The following is a 20,170-nucleotide window of genomic DNA, read 5'->3' as shown; positions in this document are numbered from 1 at the left end:
GACCATATTACAAATGTATTTTATGCAAGAACTGGTTGTGTTGGGATGACAATCTAAATTAACAATCATATCGGGAATTTGAAACGAAGAAAAAAAGATCCTTCCATACATCAATACATTCTTGTACGAGTAATATATTTCAATGTACATGTCCGTGCAACAATGAAAGGAGAGAAATGGATGATATTTCAATGTTGCATGTTTTAATGATGGCTAATTTGGTTGTTTGTATACTTATGTTTCTATGCATGTTGTTGATTTGAGTACAACTTTTATTTTGTATACACGGTTGTCTTGTGTAAGATTGCATATGTGTATTGTGTTTGATTTTTTGTTAACACGGAATGTATTGTCTAAGAATCCATGTGTAATGCATTCAACTGGAAAACACGGCTTATGTTCTCTAGGATCATTTGTGTTCTTAATCAAAAAATCTATTAAATTATTTTTATTCTTATTGCTGCAACAAAAAATTAGAATTTGGGAAAATTATTATTGTTGATGTTCACCTTTTATATTGACTTGTAGGTACAACTTTTTATTGGTCTGCACATTTACTGCATACAACTCATTAATTAATTGTGTTGTTGAGGAGTGAATGAGAATGACCTTTCTGCTGCTGCGTAGGAAATTTTGATTGACTTTGTATGCAATTGTCTTATAGCATTCATGTGAATAGACTTACCAATTAGTGTCGTTGCACAAATTGGATGTTTGGTGGTAAAAGTATATAGTATATATATTTATTGTCCCTCTCTCTACGTGTCTATCTTTATAAATCTAACAAGTTTGTTTAGATTTCAACCATTGCAACAAAAAAAAAAAAAGAAAACAAAAGAACTCAGCTAGGTAACGTTGTGTAATGGTATCTACCATATAAGCATGAATATATTTATCTTCCAATATTATTTTCCACCTTCATTTCCTTATGCAAGTTTGTTTATTCATTTTTATTTAGTGAATAATACTAGGTTGGTCACGTCGTTTCGGGTTTGTTTAAGTTCAGTAAAAAAATCCTAGTAATTTTATTCGGTGGCATGTCTATAGAATTATTACTCAATAATGAACATTAATTCACTGGAAGTTACAAAACTAATTAATTTTACCAAATTACTTAACCTTAACTTGAAACAAGGTGATTTTTATTCTACTTTTTTATGAATGGAATTGGAAACATTATTCAATTATATTGTCTATTAATTAATTCAACAAGATAATCCACATTCTTCTACATCAAGAAAATAAAAATTCACCCACCACCATATAAGTCAAATGCAACCCCACAATAATCCAACTATGATAATATAATTCAAAGTCTGAAACCCCAAAATAATCCAAATACACATATGCAGAAACAAGAGGACATTTTCATTTTTTGGGAGAACATTCTGACCCACTTGGGTCGTTGAAAAGGTGTTTCTTACTGTAACTACGCGTAGCACGTGCATTAGCCACATCCGCTTCTACACAACTTGTTTCCTCAATCAATTGGAGAGTATATTTCAATTCTACGCATGTATAAATTCAATAAACACCAATTTCAAAGTATCAAAACATTGAATGGTAAACATACTTACTATTGTAAGCACTTGTGTAGTCTTCAACTTGCTCATTCCTCATTGTATATAATCTCATTTTATATTTGGTATTCAGATTCTCCTTGTCCAATTCTTCCAATTTTGCATATGCAACCATTAATCTTTCGCCAATGTTCTCACTCTCTTTGACTATATTCACATATTCCATGCTAATTATTATTGAATGCAAAAGATATTATATAAGATTGAAGCAAACAACTATTAGCATAAAAAGACGCGCTAAAAAAATTCATGTGAAATTGTTTTAGAACTCACCTCCCTTATAGGTCTTTCAGACATATTCAAATCTATTCTGCTTTCTTCCTCTACGTACTTTGAGCATCTCTCGTTACTTATAGAATCAAGTTTCATCAAACTGGTAGTAATCGCTTGCGCAACCGATGCTTGGGAATCTTCGTGTCTTTTTATCCTTAGTTGTCGTTGATTGTTTCGCTTATTACTTTCCTTGCCCTTTTTTAATTCCAATAGGACATTCAAGATCAATTGTAGTAGGGTCTTGTAATTCTGATTGACTGGGGCTTTTGTTGACCAATTAATTCTTAGACGTGCTGCCGCTATAGAACAGTCAACAGGCGTCTCCGGAGATTGGTCTTTGTTATTTTGTTCAGCCTTCTTTGCCTCATCGATAACTTCTTTACCATAAGTATTTGACCTTCGGCTTGTCTTGCTTTTCTTTCCGCCCCCAAATTCCATCCACTTTGGTTGATCTTTGAGCATATTCCAACACGCCTTGCATTTGAAGTTAGTGTTGTGTTTTTCATAATATGTTGTGTGGCAATATGGTTCTTGTAAAAACATAGTTGTTAGCGGGTTCAAAATAAAGTATTGTGTAATACAATGACCTAAAGATACTTTAAAATGAACTTATGAAATCTAATCCACTCCATCCGCTCTGATAATGTGATTGTGCCTAAACTAGAATGACTGACCATTTCGTACATTGTGATCTAATTTCTATCCAACACCCTCCCAGTGTTCTCATATTTCTTAATATGCTTACACCATGGTTTTCTTCCATAATTACTCCAAACGCCTCGGATATATGCTCCCATAATCTTTTTTTCTGGCCAACTCCAACCCGTGCATACGTCGTCACGTTATACAATACAGTACTCAACTCTACACCTTCCTCAGTACTCTAATTCTTATTTGTGTGTTGGTTTGTATGAGCATGCCTTATAGAGATGGTGCGTTGGGAAGGAATTTGAGACTAAAAAGGTGGATGGCTACCATGAAAGGTTGATGTGTTGCCATGTGATGTCTAGATTTTTTGAAACGGAAGTTAAGGTGAGGTCCCCGGCGGTATAAAATTCCATATATCTGTGTAAACAATGAGATCATTTCGATGGGGATAGTATTGCATAAGAGAGAAAGGACCACTAAAATTTGTACTAAATTGGGCTGGAAATGCATGTTGATGTGGAGTCAAATGTGGCTATTGTCGGTCCAAGGAGCTGAATTATTTGGCAGTAATGGAGATTTTTTACTTGTATGAGATAGATCTACTAAATCCACCACATCATTCACCCCCTTTCCGTAAATTTTATCTGTCATGGCCTAAATTTCTGAAAACTAAATAAACAATTAAACTTCAAATGAAAACAGTTCAATAACCTCAAACAAGTATAGTCATGGCAAGAATGTATAAGCCATATAAAAGTTACATATTTTAAAAATCTTCCAAACTAGCAAAATAACTTAATATTATATACAAACTCATCTGTTATTTCTAAAAGGATTTTTGTGAACAGATTTGAAACATTTGAATACCCTCGGAGTTGGGCTGGTACTAGGCCAAATCCCGTGGATGAGCCGGTGCAAGCCATCCGATGTTGAATAGTAATTAAATGGATTGAATAGAATACTCATGCCAAGAATGTGCACATTCATTTTCGAGAGCTCTATTGAAAGAACTCTAAAGTTAAGCGTGTTTGCCCTAAAGTAATTTGAAGATGAGTGACCCTTTGTGTGTATACAGTTCTGATTCAAAAAATTGTACAAGCTTTACTAAACTGTAAAATTCAAAAAATTAATTTACTTAGGCAATTTAAACTAAGGAAATTCACCAAAGATAAAATTTTTGTATGACATCTTGATTTATGTCAACACAAACTTACTGAAAGATATAACCCTAGCACATCATCCAAATCCAATTCAACTTCCACAACAACAATAGACCGAAATCTATGATAGAGTATCAAATAGGATGCAGGGTTAAAACTAAGGAAACCTCAACGCCCAAACAAACAATAATCTAAGCAATCAATGTGTAAATGCTACGAAGAATTGATTAAAAGGGGTTAGAAACGCTAAACCTGGATGAGAGCGCAATGAAGCAATCGAGCTATATGTCCATTGGAGATCCTTTCATCACCCATACGGGACCGCCATAGGAGTATTAAATCAGTGTAGCATATTCCCAAGAAAGAAAAATAGAAAAATATGCCCTAACTATTTAACATCTAACTTGGCATCTACGACGGCGAAATTTGAACGCAAGGAAAGAAACTTGTGCAACTCTTCGTTGCCGGTTCCCCGCGATAAATTGGAGATATAGATGACATGGTTGGAGATTATTCTCAAAATTGTGAAAAGAATGCAAAAAATTTTGGTTGCGATGAAATGGGTGTGGAAGACTTCTGAAAATGAGAAAGTGTAAAATCTCAATTCCTGCACCTTTTGGGACAAAAAATAAGAAAGGGTAAAATCAGTTATTGTGTAATTTTTTATCCATCTTTTGTCCCTACTAAATGAAAACCTTGACACCTCAACTTTCCAAGGCTTTTTGGAAAAAAGCCATTGAGATTGCTCTAAGAAAATCTAATGAAGCGGCCAAAAAACAAATAGGGTTAGGAGGAGGAAGAGGAACCTAGTATCACTACAGAGAATGCAACAGACACGTGTCTTCTTTAAACCGGTCTGGAGAACATGATAAAGTTCTTCTTTCAACGTGCAGCTACTAAGATTTTTAAAAAGCCCGGTTTAGGACATGGATGAAAAAAATCGCCTCCTCCACTTGTTCTTGCGGTAGTTTCATTTGCCGTGCATAAAAATTAAAAGTGCGACTTTCGATGTCTCGTTTCACCCCACTAGTTTAATTTCATGCATTCAAATATATATGTGTGAGTCGTTACCCGTGCTACACTCGGTGAATCTTATTTTTAATGTTTTAATTATATTATCATAATTTAACATTTATCTACCGTGGATATATATATAATATTTATATTTAATTTTTATTTATTTCAATAATAATATTTTTTGTTTGAACGAAAAAATAAAAACCAAAAAATAAATATTGTATTTTGTTTGATTTTCTAAATTTATGTTAAAATTTGAAAAGATAGAAAAATATTTTTTTTATAAGAAGTTCTAATAATATAATAAAAATTTATTATAAATGAATCAATAAGCATCAAATTACTTTTTTATTTATAAAAAATAATATTTTTTGAAATTAATATTTTATATACAAAAATATATACAAAAATTGGAAAAAATAAAATAAATAATATTATTATTTGAAAAAAAAACATGGAAAGGAAAATCAAACTGCTAATTGAGTATGTTATGAAATAGATAATTATATATATATTAAACAATTAAAAATAGAAAATGTTTATACAAAAATAATTAAAGAGGAAAATATTATTAGACATTATAGCTAATAAAAATACTTCTTGAAAATTACTATAATCTTACATTGAAGAAATTGTGCAAGTATGTCCTGGGATGACAATATTTGCTAATAATGAATGAATATGAGTGTACTTTCACACTAACCCTAACACTGTAATTTGATTGTGGGATTTTAATTGAGAGTTTTGATTTTTAAAGTGTATTTATTTCAATCATTTTAAAAATTTTGAAATTTAATAATTTCGCATTCACGATAATCAATAATTTTAAAAGAAATGAGTCCCATAAGGGATGATCTGGTGATGTGTAGAGTAAACTTGTGATTGTGAGGTCATGGTTTAAATCTTCGACTTGTAAAATATTATTTTTTAAAAGTTAAGTGAACAGATTGAACATATATTTTATTGTAATAATATTTTTTTAAAAAAATATTTGTAAATACAAATAGACATACCATTTTTAATAATATTATTACAATGAAGTAAATAGACAACACAACAACAGGTATCCATCTAATCTTTCTACCCTATAACTTTCTTTTCTCATGCTTCCTCCTTTCCTTTTTGATTATTCTTCTGTTGTATCCGCTTCGAGGACATGTATTTTATATATTCAATTTTAGATTTAGATTTAGATTTAGATTTGATATTATACATATATTAAATTATTTGAATTTGAATTTATCTAATTTGTTTTATGTTGTCTGTATAGACAATTTATTTTGATGATCAATATAATTCAATTCTCTAATTTTCATAAAATATTTTCACATCAATAAAGAAAATTGCTGTTAAAAAATATTCGATGGATAAATGTTCAAAAAATCCTATACAGTTGTTTTCAATTAAAACAAATTTTAATCCTAACACTCTTAAAATAAGATAACAACCAAACTAAGAAAATTCCAAAAACCAACCATTCTCCTAGTCAAATATTATCAAGTGTCAACAATACAAACCTTTCTATACCGTTTAACAACTAAAAATTTATACAAATCAACGGGCGTGTTTGTTTGTTTGGGATTTTTGTATTATATTTGAACTTTAATTAGTAAAAAACTTATCTTAAATAATTATTTAATATGATTATAAATAGATATTAGTAATACTTTTTCCATTGCCCACTTTCTTTATTTGTTTGATGTAAAAAATATGTTTATTTTTTATAATAAAAAAATACTAATTTTTATCTTTTTAAATTTTTCTTTTCTTACTTGTAAAATAAAAATTACACATTATTAAAAATTCGTGTTAAAAACCAAATGAGCATATTTTTACATGACGAAGAGAATATAATATTTTGAATATAAAATTTATTTGAATATTTACGAATATAGAAATTGTATATTGACCTAAAAACAGAGTTTCAATTGGCATATATAGGTATATATGTGTAGCCCCAAATGACAAAATATAGAAAAATATGCTAACAACCCCCCCTCAAACTCAATGTGGTAAAGTAGAAACCAACTTGAGTTTGCTCAACAATATGGAGAACCGGCCTGGGAAGAAGGACTTGGTGAAGATATCCGCAATCCGATCCTCAGAAGAGACAGAAGATAAATAAACAGTGCCTGCACGAACATGCTGACAAACAAAGTGACAATCAATTTCAATATACTTGGTGCACTCGTGAAAGACATCATTATGGGTTACCTGAATAGCGCTCGTGCTGTCAAAATAGAGGAAAGTGGAAGAAGACTGAGGAACACTGAGATCAAAAAGAAGCCGACGAAGCCAAAGGAGCTCGGAAGTCGAATCCGGAAGAGCACGATACTTAAACTCTGCACTGAAGCGAGAAACGAGAGTTTGTTTCTTGTTGCGCCAAGAAACAAGGGAACTCCCAAGAAAAAAACAATAACCTGTGATAGAGTGACGATCAGTCGGATCACCAGCCCAATCAGCATCAGAGAAACCTGCAAGAACCAATTGAGAGTCAGCAAAAAAATGAAGACCATGTAGAAGTGTTCCCTTGACATAACGAAGAATATGCAACACAGCAGCATAGTGAACTATCCGGGGATTAGTCATGAACTGAGCAACAACATGAACCACATGAGCTATGTCAGGCGAGTGACCGTCAAGTATATCAAGGATCCCACTAACTGCCGATAGTGGGAGGGATCCTCTAGTGGAGTGTCATCGAAATGAGCAAGTCGGCAGTTCCCCTTGAGAGGGGTGAATGCAATCTGGCTATCAATCACACCTAAACGAGACATGAGATCAGATGTATATTTTGCCTGAGATAGATATATGCCATCTGGAGCGTCAGAAATCTCAAGTACGAGAAATAGCAGAGCTGACCAAGACTCTTCATGTCAAAGTGTCGATGAAGGTAGGTTTGTAGATCGGATATACTAGAAGTTTCATCGCCGATAATAACCATGTCATCCACATACAACAAGAGAATGATGATCTCGGAAGAAGAACAGCGAATAAAGAGAGTAGAGTCATAGGGAGATGCAGAAAAACCATACTGAAGGAGCACAACACTAAACTTGGCGAACCAACCTCGGGCCGCCTGCTTCAGTCCATAAAAGGCACGGCGCAGTTGGCATACCTTCCCTGAAAAATCTGAGCCTGGTAGAGGGGTCACATAGACTTCCTCAGACAAATCTCCATGAAGAAATGCATTCTTCACATCCAACTGTAATAATTGCCAACGTCGAACAACAGCAATAGCAAATAGACAACAGACAGATGTCAAACGAGCAATTGGAGCAAATGTCTTCTTATAATCAATACCATACTCCTACAAAGAACCCCTGGCTACAAGGTGAGCCTTGTAGCGCTTAACAGAACCATCGGAGTGAGTTTTGATTTTGTACATCCACTTGCAACTAATAGGTTTCTTGCCATGAAGGAGATCAACGATATCCCACGTGCCGGTCTTCTCAAGAGCCTGTAATTCCTCAGACATAGCGTCGCGCCACAATGAATCATAGTTCGCCTTACGAAAGGTCCTGGGTTCATGGTGAGATAAAATGACAGAAAAACAATAATAATCAAGAAGATGAGAGGGAGGACGACTTACACGGGTGGGTTGCCGATCAGTGGCATCAGGAACTGAAATTTCCGGATGGTCAGGCACAGGCTCAGGAGGAGCAGGAGGGTCAGCTGGTGGGGAAGAATCAACATCAGACAGACCAGCAGGAACGGACGGGAGTTCGGGACCTGCAGGAGGAGAGGAATCCACAACAGAAATGGACGGGAGCTCCGGATTTGCAGGAGGAGGAGAGGAATCCAGAACAAAGAATGGAGATTCCTACTCGAAGAGAATGTAAAATTTAGACTTAGAGGAAAAGAACTTATGCTCTCAAAAAGTAACATCCCGAGAAATACGTAGACGATTCAACACAGGATCCCAACATCGATAACCTTTATGTTCTATCTCATACCTAAGAAAACAACACAGACAGGTGCGTGGTTCTAATTTGTTACATTCATGAGGATTAGTAGCTTTGTCTATCCCATAAAAAAAAATTGGTTTTGATACCATGCTTGAATATTTGCAAAAAATATAGAAATTGTGTGTTAACCTAAAAAGAGAGTGTATATATATAGGCATATATATGTGGGCCTCAAATGACAATATATAAAAAATATGCTAACAGAGATTATAGATAATATTATATCCAAATAATACTGCGACTTAGGCCATATACTCAGGTTTAATTTGAAGTTGCATAATTTGATTTTTCTCCGAACAAAATAGCCAAAATATTAACCAAATCTCATATATAATAAATAAATAATATTTTATTATTTATTTCTTCCAAATTAATTCACATTTTTACTAACAAAATAATCTCTTACAAAAATAACTTATTGTAAAATAGCTTATTGCAAAATATATATATATATATTTTCAAATACACCCGTGTAACTTGTAAGTGTGGTCGGTCACATTATTATTTTTATTATTATTATTATTATTAATAAAAACCGTATAATTATGTGGATGGTTTTGGACTAAGGGCGTCATGCATGACGACACGCTTCAACTCAAGTCCAAACCAAACACTACACACTTCAATTAAATTAAATTCAAATAAATATTACTATTACACTAGAAGATATTCACATCATTTATCATATCTATCAACTCTACTATCTGTATCAACCCGCCTGGTGTTTACATTTATTTTGTTGATTATATTTTTGTTTACCATAATTATTTATTGAATTTAAATTGACAAATAAATAAATAAATAAGATTCAAGAGTTATACTGAATACAAATATCTAAAGATAAAATTTTATAATTGAAAGACCGCAGTTTGATTCTTGTCCAGAAAGATATACTCTCTAATTCAATATTAATGGAAAATATTCAACTATTTAATTACCTATAAAGTTAGGGGGTGTTTCGGAAACAGCGTTTTTTGAAGAGCTTTTAGCTTATTGAAGAGATTTTAGTTGTTTGACCAGTCAAAATGCTAATTAATAGAAAATATTCAACTATTTAATTTCTGAAAAGCTCATCTACCCATCGTTTTGAAAGAGCTTTTTCATTTAATTTTGGTTATTTCTTATTTAACCTTAAAACTTAATTATTTATTTTGTACATATAAATATATTTTTATAGCAGTATTTATTAATTATTTTTAATATATTTAATTTATTAAATTATATTTTTATTTTTTTTAATTTTAAAATAATTACTATTATTAATTATTAGATATAAATTATTTTATTGGTAAAATATATAATTTAAAACTAAATCAAATAAAAAAAGCACTTATTAAATTATTTATATATATTAAAATAATAAATAACATAATAAAAAGATATATACGAAAGATTTATTATTTTATATTTTACATAATTTTAATAAAAAATTATTATTTTTTAGTAAAAATAATTTTCTCGGATCTAAATAATATAAATAAAAATAAATATTTTATAATATTTTTATAATTTTAAATAATTAATAACAAAAATTCTCATAAATTTCAAACCAAAATGAACAAAATTAAATATTTTAAAAAATAACATATCAATGTCTTTAATAGTAATTTTATGTATAAACATCTAATGTCAAACAGTTGTTTTACCAAACACTTTAATACAAACCGCTAATTGAATCAACAAGTCAAACTAGCTAATTGAATCAGCTAACAGCAAAAAGCTATCAGCTAATTACCAAACGCACCCTTAATGATTGTGAAAATTTTAGAATAATTAAAGAAGATTTCAACTATTTTTGTATAACGGTTTTAATAACATGTATAACTATTAATAAAAAACATTTAAACTATTACATATACGCACAATTTAACAATATAAAAAATTTAATATATTAATTATACTCATCTATCCATTAATAATAAAAATATTGTCATTTAAAACAGTTACAAGCAACAGCAATATTTTCTTTTATGGTAAATATGAATTATGTAATATTAATAAAATATTATAGTATTTTATATGAAATACTAAAATACCAATTTCAAATATATTCGTTATTAAGTGTAGATTTTTCCAATCCGATGATATTTTAGTCTTACATATTTGTTTGGAGGTTTGGATTTTGAGTTGGATTTGAATAGTAAAAATTTTGAATTTGAATAGTTGTATGATGTGATATAAATAGGTGTTGATGTGATGTTTTGAATATAAAATTGATTTTTTAGTATAATATAAAAATAAAAATAGGTGTTTGATTTGATATTTTTGGGGAAAAAAAATTGGATGAATAGTGAAAAACAAATCCAATCCCTCAAACAAACACACCCTAAAAATATAATATGACATTATTCCTTAATTAATTTGCAAATATTAAATATAAATTAATATAGGGAGGGGTTGCGATAGAGTTCGCAATAGGTCGATTTGTGTCGGGTTGAATACTTTAAACGGGTTAAATTACTCAACTATAACCCGACCCGTTTATGATCATGTCGAGTTCGTGTTGACCCGTTTATTATTGTGTCGAGTTCGGGTTGACTCGTGTTGACTTGTATACATAATTAAGTCGAATTTCTTAATTCAAATTAAATAATTTTTTGTTATGTTGTCGTGTTATGTTAGTTGAGCGTAAATTAAGTCGAATTATTTAAAATTGAACTTAGTTTAAATTAATTTATGAGAAAATTATTAAATTATGATTATTTTACATATATAATAAATATACAAATCAATATTAATATATTATAATTGGGTTGTTGTGTCGGGTTCGAGTTGAGAGCCTTAACCCTAACCCGACCCGTTTACTATCGTGTCGGGTTCGTGTTGACCCGTATATATAATCTAGTTGAAATCTTTGACCCAAACCCAATTATTTCGTGTTGGATCGTGTCGGGTTGTCGAGTCGAGTCAGTTTTGCTAGCTCTAGGTTGTGATGTGAATAAGAAAAATCAGCACTATACTTATTTTTTAACATGTCTTTTATTATAAATAATGTATATTGTTAATAATAAAGATATATAATGTTTGTTTATAACTATGCGAGTATGTCATGTGTTAAAATTAACTGTTGCATGTGATTGGTGAGACTATATTGTATTGTTAGTTTATGTGGCGTGTTTACATTATATTAATATAAATTATGTATTATTAATAATAATACTGTGGTTGTTTGTTAGTATATTGAGTATTATTCAGTATAATGTTGAATTTTAAAATTCAGCACTTTAGCCGTTGTTTATAATATACTCCCTTCGTCCCTTAACAATCTATCCATTTTTTCATTTTGATCCGTCTCATAACAAAGTATTCGTTTCTTTTTTTAGTAATTCTACTATCTACCTAACATTTAAAATACCCTTCTAATTTACAATATATTACACAAATGTCGTTACCTTTATATCATACAATACTAATAGGGTTAATTTAGTTTTTTTATCTTTATTTCTACTTTATCCCAATATAATACTAATATTCCTAAAATCCCGTGCATAAACGAAATGGATAGATAGATTGGGGACGGATGGAGTATTTCATATGTCACAACTCAAAGTATATATATATATATATATTTATCATTTTTTACTGTCCAACAAAAAATATATATTTTTTATTCTAGAAAAAATAATTATAAATTAATACCAAAATACACTTTAACTTTTATTTAAATTACAAATATATTATTACATATACAATTATTTTATATATAAAATTAAATGGTAAAAATATCAAAATCTCTTACATACTTTCATTAACTAATAAAATATTAATATTATTTATTAATCTATTGCATAACCTCAAAGAGCCATTTCGATTAGGAATAAGGAAATAATATATAGAAAGTATTATTTAATAGCAAATTCAACATTACTCTTTTCTATCATATTTCCATAAGAACAAAAATACCATGAGCAGACCTGTAGGGAATGATCTAATGGTGTTTGAGTGGACTTATAACCATGAGGTTATGATCTCAAACCTTTAACTCGCCTAATGTGACTTGTTTATCAAACCTAGTTTGCAGGGTATGATATGGGGTAAAAAGCTCTATATTTTAAATAAATATATATTTTTAATAACATTAAAAACTAATAAATAATGTATGATAAAATATTTTATGAGAAAAAATAGTATATATTTTTTAAAAAAATATAAAATTCAAATAATAAAGAGTTGAAGGTTGGAACTAAAGAACACAAATGTGGAAAGTAAATCAATCATAAATAATTAGTCCCGAAAATTTAATACCCTATATATGTTTGGAACTATATATGTTGTTTACTTTGTTGTTTGTTTGCTGTTGTATTTAAAATTGGGTAATTATTTACATTAAACATTTAAAAAATATATTACTCCCTGTATAATTATTTCCTTTTTTGAACTATCATAAAATATTATTACAATATTTTTAATAAAAAATATATATTTAAATATTTTTTTAGTATTATAAAAGAAAAATTAAGCAAAAAAGGAAAAAACACACACCTACATTTGAATAACTGAGGTCTGAGGAATTATATGTGATGTGACCATTATTTTTTATATAAAATATGCAATTCAGCAATTATAATTTTTTAAAAAAAAAGTATAGAAAGAAATGTCTGTATTATTATTTTTAATGTAATATATAATTTAAATGTATAAATAATATAAAAATAATAAGTGTGTATAATATATTATTTTTTAAAAAAAATATATATATATATTAAAAAATTTTAAATAAAAGAACAAAATATCTGTTTTTTGTTACCAAATACTAATAATTATAATTATAATAATTTATAGTCAAACCCAAATAATAATAGTATTAATTAATTTATAAGTATTAAAAAGGTTGTTGGGTGTGTAATCAGAATCAGTCAACCTTCCTTCCTATAAAAACTTAGTGGAGGCTTCATTTTCACATACTCTAACAACAACTTCTCAAATGCCTCAACTTGATCGTGAACCTTGCGCAGGAGGAGCAAGTGGCGGTGGCGGCAGCGGCAGCCATATCTCCGTAAAAATTCCAGAAGCGCAATCGGATTTTCCGCCGGAGTCATTCAGGCTGTCGAAGGATGAGGAGTTGGAGTGGTTCAATTACAACGCCCTTCTGGTACGGAAGGAGTCGACGAGAGGCAACTCCTTCGTCTCTACAAATAATCCTAATCCTAATCATGGCTTCAATTCCGCGCGAGTTAGCATCAGATTGAAATCGAAGGCGCACGTCCTCGGATTGCCGAAGACGCGCAAAGCCAGTTGTGTGGATCCGACGCGGAGGAGCTGCAGAGGCGCCAACGCACGCCTTCTCCCTGGAGACTCCATGTCCATGTCTATGTCGAGGTTGCTCGGGAAGCCGGTGGCTATGGCGACGGAACCGACTTCCCCAAAGGTGTCGTGCGTCGGGAAAGTCAGACCGAAGCAATGCAACCGGCGCTCCAATTCGAGGAGAAGCGGAATCTCCTTGGAGAATAATAATAGTACCAATCCAAGCAGAGGCTTCTATTCCAAGCTTCTCACCATATTCCGATCCAAAAAATTAGGTCAGAAGAAGCAAGCTCGCTCGCGGAGCCGGAGATCGGTGGAGGAGGTAGCGACCATTGATGAAACGCCGCCGAACAGCGGGCGGCGCCTCAAATCGCCGGAACTTCAGGAGCCTCCAGGTTTGGGAGCAGTGCAGCGTTTTTCCTCGTGTAGGCGGTCGGAGTCCTTTTATCTTCGATGATATTAGTCAGCCGCTCGCCGGCGACGTAGGAAGCCGGTGAACTGACGGTGCGTCCGTCACTGCCGTTATAACGGAATCCCTTGCTTCCAATTTCCATATCAGGTCCGGTCCGTTAACTTTTTGCCATATGTAAAAAATTTATCTGAAGCACACATTACACATATATATTAATACTAGTGTATTAGTCCTGTAAGGATTTTATAAATTATTAAATTTATATTTTTATAAATAATTTATTATAAAGAAAAATATCAAAAAATACAAATATATTTTGAATAAGTCAATCATTATTACAAAATATTGTTAATATTAGTATTATATTGAGATATAACAAAAATAAAAGTAAAAAGACTAAACCAAGACAAAATTAACCTTATTAGTATTGTATGATAAAAAAGATAATGATGATATTTGTAATATTAAGCAGATAGTACAATTACTAAAAAAACGGATACTTTGTTATGGGACTGACAAAATAGAAAAATAATAAATTATTAAGGGACGGAGGGAGTATATTATATCAATTATAACTATATAATATTAATAGCCGTTGTTAACTATATTAATTAATATAATTTTTTTAAAAAAAATTCAAAAAATTAAGAAACAAAAAGTTGGTCATGTGAGACCTACCGAGTTCAAATATATAATTGTTGGATCCTGCAATTCGGAATTCCAAAAATAGCTCGTCGATTTCGTCGGTGTGGGTTCCGGAAGTACTCCAGAGAGCCAATCCGTCGTCGGGCAATGCAGATTTTTACGCGCTTAACGAACTACACTATGATTAACTACGGAAAGCGAGTAAATAAATTGCAGAAAGCTTCTAAACAGAATTAAATTGCATAAACGAAAATAAAACAGGAAAAAAAAATATGAAAATAGACGAATTGTTCTGTTGTGCGTATGTGTGTTGTGTTTCTTTTTCCTACTTATAATCATAAGTTAGAATAACCACTTCTCCCACTAACAGGGGTGGTTATAATTATTCTCCCACTTCTTTCTACCTCTCTTAACCACCAAATAACCTCCTTCCATCAGTTCCCAGCAGCTTCCATTGCTTCTGGACCGAGTTCCATTTGTCTTAAGCATCTTCCATCGTTCTTGGACCAAGTTCCATTCGCTATGGATTTCTTCCATTGCCTTCAGATCAGACCTGCAGCCTACCCTGATTCGTTTCCATCATACTCCTAGTCGGTCTACGGGGATATTTTCCCGACAGTCTTAAGTTACATGGAACCCTCATTCATCTTCCTTCTATTTTGACCCCTAGAACCTTTCATATCGGACCTGTAGATACCATGGTCTTCCATTAACCTTATGAGGTTGCCAATTCAGGGTTGATGGAGCTTGTCGTCCAAAGGTATATGGAAGTCATATCTTCTTACTCTATAGAAGCTCCACAGCCTGATGGAAGTCACTACCTTCGACATTTAAACTATTTTGGACCGGGGTTCCAACAATTGCCCTTCTCAAAAGAGAGATGAAATGTAAGCTACGTGAAGCTTTGCTCTCTTTTTTGGGACTTTCTTCGTGGGCCTTGGCACGAAATTTATCCTAACTTGATATCTCATGTAAACCCCACTAGCCTTGATGTGACAGCTGCTTCCTTCGATTCCCGCATCGCCTGAGAGAAAAAAAACATTTAAGGGTATTTCTAAGGGTTTATCATCACTTCCCTTTTACATTTCCCTCTCCCCTCGTTTCTTCTCTTGATTTTCCTTCGAAGGCTTCATTCTGTTTGGTGAACGCGAGTATCAAACCGTATGGCCTCTTCAACAGCTCTTCCTACTTGCAGTGTAGGTGAACCGTCGCCGCTAACTGCAGTCCCAAGTCTAATCCGCTACCCGATGCCAGCCGAGGAACTTTTGCTCCTGTCCAATGATGGGAACTCGTGGGTGTTGACGCCGTCGATGGAAACGGATCCCCAAAAGGAAGAACTCCAACGAGTCCTCGCCGGCGACGGTGTATCTCCTTGTTGATCGTGAAACCATTTTATTCGTTGGCTCTTCAACAAGGTAGGGTTCTGACCAGATATCCCGACGGCACAACCTTCAAAGAATGGACGGCGACCCTCGGCGGTTCGGTCGATACGCAGTGGGAAGCTTGGGGGATTGACGACATGATCACCGTCAGTACACAGGTTTCTCATCCCAACCCCGAGTCCTGATGATGAATATGCAGGGGATACACCACCCTTTGCTCCCATGGCCGACACCCCCATGGTTTCCAAAGCTGAACCTCCATTATTGACCGCTGCCGACGTCCAAGCCTCTGTTGCTCACATTGTGAGGGATTTGATGTCAGCCTTAGAAGTGGCAGCAGATCATAGCACCTGTGAATCACCTTCGACTTTAGCAGTTATCGTCTCCGAGTAGGCAGCCTCGGTCCCAGAAGGCTCGGCTTTAGCCGGTGTAGCTTCGAGCTCTGGTGGAGCGGCCTTGTCTTCGGAAGATCTCATTTCTGCAGGTGTGACTCCAATCGTTGATGGAGCGGCCTCGACCCCAAACATTTCAACTCTAGTGGAAACAGCGCCAGTTCCTGATGGAAAGCTCCAGCTATCGAAAATCTGATTCCGCCCCCGATAGATCCAATCCCCGTGGAAGCGGTTCCAGGGCCTGATGGATTGGTTCCAGATCCGGAAAATCTGATTTAGACTCCAACGGATCCAGTCCCTACGGAAGCAGCGCCAGGCCTCAATGGAACGGCTCCGTCTAAGGAAGGTCTAATTCAAACTACAACGGATGCAGTTCCGGTGGAAGCAGCGCCAGGTCCCGATGGAACAACTCTGTCTCTAGCAGACCCGACCCTAGTCCCAGCAGATCCAGCTCCCATGGAAGCAAGACCTGATCCTGGTAACTCTGAGCCCGATGTGAATCTAGCAACAAAGGATACTTCTCCTACCGTGTGTTAACTTTGGGAACCATTCGCCTTTCTTTGATTTTCTCGCCGTTCCGTTTGGATTTTATGATCTGCTACTCATTCGGCCACTTACGATGATTTATTTTCGTTTTGTCTCCATTTGCACATTAGCGGCTTGCTAGCCTGCTTTCATTTTGCATATTAGCGGCTTACTAGCCTGCTTTCATTTTGCATACTAGCTGTTTAATAGCCCGCTTTCGTTTTACACAGTAGCGGCTTAATAGCCTGCTTTCGTTTTGCTTTATATCTAGTGGCCTAAACAGGGCCTGCTTTCATTTTGCATATTACACTTCTTTATCCGAGCTCGAGTGGTGACATGTATCCCTTAAGGTGCTTAGCATTGATAACGTTTCTATGTTCTATTCCATCAATACTCATCAATCTATAAGCACCGTTACGCAACACTTTACTCACTTGGTACGGACCTTCCCACATAGGAGACCACTTCCCGAATGTATTATATTTGAATCCTTCGGGCAACACTGCCTTCCATACCAAATCTCCTTCTTGGAATGTTCGCCGACGTACCTTTTCGTTGTAAGCTCGCGCCATTTTCACTTTATTTGCCCATATATTCTCCAGAGCCATCATCCAATCCTCGTGTACGTCATCCAATCTTTGTAACATCGCTGTATCGTACTACTCGGGACTAAGCAAATTCTGCTTCAACACTCGTAGCGATGGCACCGTGATTTCCAACGGCAATATCGCTTCTTGTCCGTAAACCAGTTGGAATGGGGTGCAACCAGTGGCTTTATTTCGATATTGTCTGCAAGCCCATAAAACCTCCCCTAACACTTCGTGCCATCTTCTCGGGTTATCTTCCACAGCCTTTTTGATTACCCCAATTAAGACTTTGTTGGCTGTTTCGGCCTGCCCATTTGCCTACGCATAATACGGGGACGAATGCAAAAGATCAATCCCGTACTGTGCGGCGAAGGCGGCCACTCTATCGCTGGTAAAAAGAGTGCCTTGATCGGCGGTAATCGTCTGCGGGATTCCATATCAGTGAATGATGTGTTCCTTAACGAACTTGATCAACTCTTGATATGTTACGTTGGCCAACGGTCCAACCTCTATCCACTTTGTGAAAAATCTGTGGCCACCAATATGAACGAGTGACGTCTGGAAGATGGCGGATGGATCTTCCCGATGATATCCATCACCCATCCTCGGAATGGCCACTGCTTCACTACTGTATGCATTTCTTCCGCCGGAATTCGGATCAAAGAACCATGTCGCTTACACGCTTCACATCCTTGAGCGTACTTGATGCAGTCTTCTGTCATTGATGGCTAAAAGTACTCATATCGTCGGATCGTCCATCTCATGACTAGCCCGGATTGGTGTGCTCCACAAATTCCTTCGTGCACTTCACCCATCGTCTTCATGGCTTCTTGAGTATTTACGCATCTCATTAACATTCAATCGGCGGTTCTGCGGAAAATATCTCCGTCGATCAGAGTATACTTCAGAGCCGCCTTCCACAGCTTTTCCGGAGTTTTATCGGTTGGTTGTTCCAAATATTTTCTTAGTTCCATACGCCAATCCTCCGCTTCCACTGGGCACAAACATACTCGCGCTGATTTGAAATTTCCCGCGGCTGATGACTTATACCAAGATGCTTCTTGAGCCAAATCATTAGCTATTCTGTTTTCGGCTCGAGGTATGAATTCCATCACCTCGTCATCGAACATTCGCAACATCCTAACTGCTTCCATTCGAAGATTTCTCATTCTCTCATCTTTGCATTGGAACTCTCCAGCAATCTGCTTCAAAATTAACTGTGAGTCGCCTTGAACTCTGATCGCCTTAGCCCTTTTTTTTTTGTAGAATTCCCAATCTAACTAATAAGGCTTCGTATTTTGCTTGATTGTTAGTAAATCCAGGTGTTAATGACCTAGCAACAGTCCACTTTTGTCCCCAGGGACTCTCAATGAATACCCCCGCTCCAGCGCTAGTCTGTGTGCTGGACCCATCGAACTTCAAGATCCACGGCATTGGGCTAATAACAGCTTCTATACGATCAGCCGCTTGGTCAGCCACCGAGCTCGGATGATCTACTAGGAAATTAGCAACCACTTGTCCCTTAACAGCTTTGATTGATACATATCGTAAATCAAATGCGGCTAGCTTTACAGCCCATTTCGCTTGCCTTCCCCTTAAAGCTGGTCTGCTTAATAGATATCTCAAAATATCGACGTGACACACCACTTCCGTTTCCCTCAGGGCTAAATAATATTCAAGTTTCGTGCAAGCGTAAAATAATGCGAGACATAATTTTTCCATAGGAGTGTACCTTGTCTCTGCATCATTCATTACCTTACTGAGGTAAAAAAATGGCGCGTTCGCTTCTATCGGGAGCCTCCTGCGCCAGTAAGCAACCGACCGTATTCTCAGTGGCTGAAACATAGAAGTGCAGAGGTTTGCCTGCTTGTGGCAGCATCAACACCGGTGGATTGGCCATGGATTCCTTAATAGCTTCTAAAGCCTGCTGGTGTGGTGGCTTCCACACAAACTTCTCTGTTTTCGCAACTTGAGCAGTGTGGAAAAAGCTCTAAGCTTGCCTGCAGCGTTCGAGACAAATCTCCGCAGAAAATTGACCTGCCCAAGGAATCCTTGAAGTTGCTTCAGATTCTCAGGCGGTCGGGCGTTGATGACAGCTTTCGTTTTGTTACTATCCACCTCAATACCCTTATTATGCACCATGAAACCCAGAAAGTTTCCGGAGGCCACTCCGAATGCGCACTTCGCTGGATTCATCCTTAAATTATAGTGCCTCATTCTCCGAAAAGCTTGCTCAAGATCCACCAGATGTTCCGAAAAACTCTTGGATTTCACCACTATGTCGTTGATGTAAACTTCCACGGACTGTCCAATTAAATCGTGGAATATGGTGTTCAT

General features: G+C 34.8%; 2 protein-coding genes and 1 long non-coding RNA gene across 4 annotated transcripts; 1 reads left to right on the top strand and 2 right to left on the bottom strand.

The window, feature by feature from the left end:
- Positions 1-1,285: 1,285 nt before the first annotated feature.
- On the bottom strand, positions 1,286-4,443 carry LOC127264920 (uncharacterized). 2 transcript variants are annotated; one of them, XR_007841859.1, is made up of 3 exons: positions 1,854-4,443; positions 1,578-1,727; positions 1,286-1,508 (listed from the first exon to the last, which is right to left on the bottom strand). It is a non-coding gene; the product is annotated as an uncharacterized LOC127264920 (long non-coding RNA). The 2 variants fall into 2 exon arrangements; XR_007841860.1 differs by having other exon boundaries at positions 1,286-1,471.
- Positions 4,444-13,529: 9,086 nt separating this feature from the next.
- On the top strand, positions 13,530-14,570 carry LOC127264748 (uncharacterized). Its single transcript, XM_051294254.1, has one exon. The coding sequence runs from the start codon at positions 13,571-13,573 to the stop codon at positions 14,345-14,347; it is 777 nt and encodes a 258-aa protein (XP_051150211.1). The 5' UTR covers positions 13,530-13,570; the 3' UTR covers positions 14,348-14,570.
- A 4,120-nt stretch (positions 14,571-18,690) lies between these two features.
- On the bottom strand, positions 18,691-20,170 carry LOC127264704 (uncharacterized). Its single transcript, XM_051294205.1, has 4 exons — positions 19,834-20,170; positions 19,594-19,789; positions 19,167-19,439; positions 18,691-19,084 (listed from the first exon to the last, which is right to left on the bottom strand). The coding sequence occupies exons 1-4, from the start codon at positions 20,168-20,170 to the stop codon at positions 18,691-18,693; spliced, it is 1,200 nt and encodes a 399-aa protein (XP_051150162.1).

Source organism: Andrographis paniculata, unplaced genomic scaffold, assembly GCF_009805555.1.
Source record: "Andrographis paniculata isolate CXL003 unplaced genomic scaffold, ASM980555v1 Contig71END, whole genome shotgun sequence".
In the NCBI taxonomy this organism is placed as follows: Eukaryota; Viridiplantae; Streptophyta; class Magnoliopsida; order Lamiales; family Acanthaceae; genus Andrographis; species Andrographis paniculata.
This window is presented reverse-complemented; position numbering and strand designations above follow the sequence as displayed.

Bases quoted from the DNA above. Each gene is read 5' to 3' on its own strand.
- LOC127264748 (XM_051294254.1), top strand. From the start codon at position 13,571: ATGCCTCAACTTGATCGTGAACCTTGCGCAGGAGGAGCAAGTGGCGGT.
- LOC127264704 (XM_051294205.1), bottom strand. From the start codon at position 20,170: ATGAACACCATATTCCACGATTTAATTGGACAGTCCGTGGAAGTTTAC. The intron at 19,440-19,593 runs GTAAGGTAATGA...TCTATTAAGCAG, and splicing joins CGCGCCATTTTTTTACCTCA to ACCAGCTTTAAGGGGAAGGC. The intron at 19,085-19,166 runs GTCATTAACACC...CAAAAAAAAAAG, and splicing joins CAAAAGTGGACTGTTGCTAG to GGCTAAGGCGATCAGAGTTC.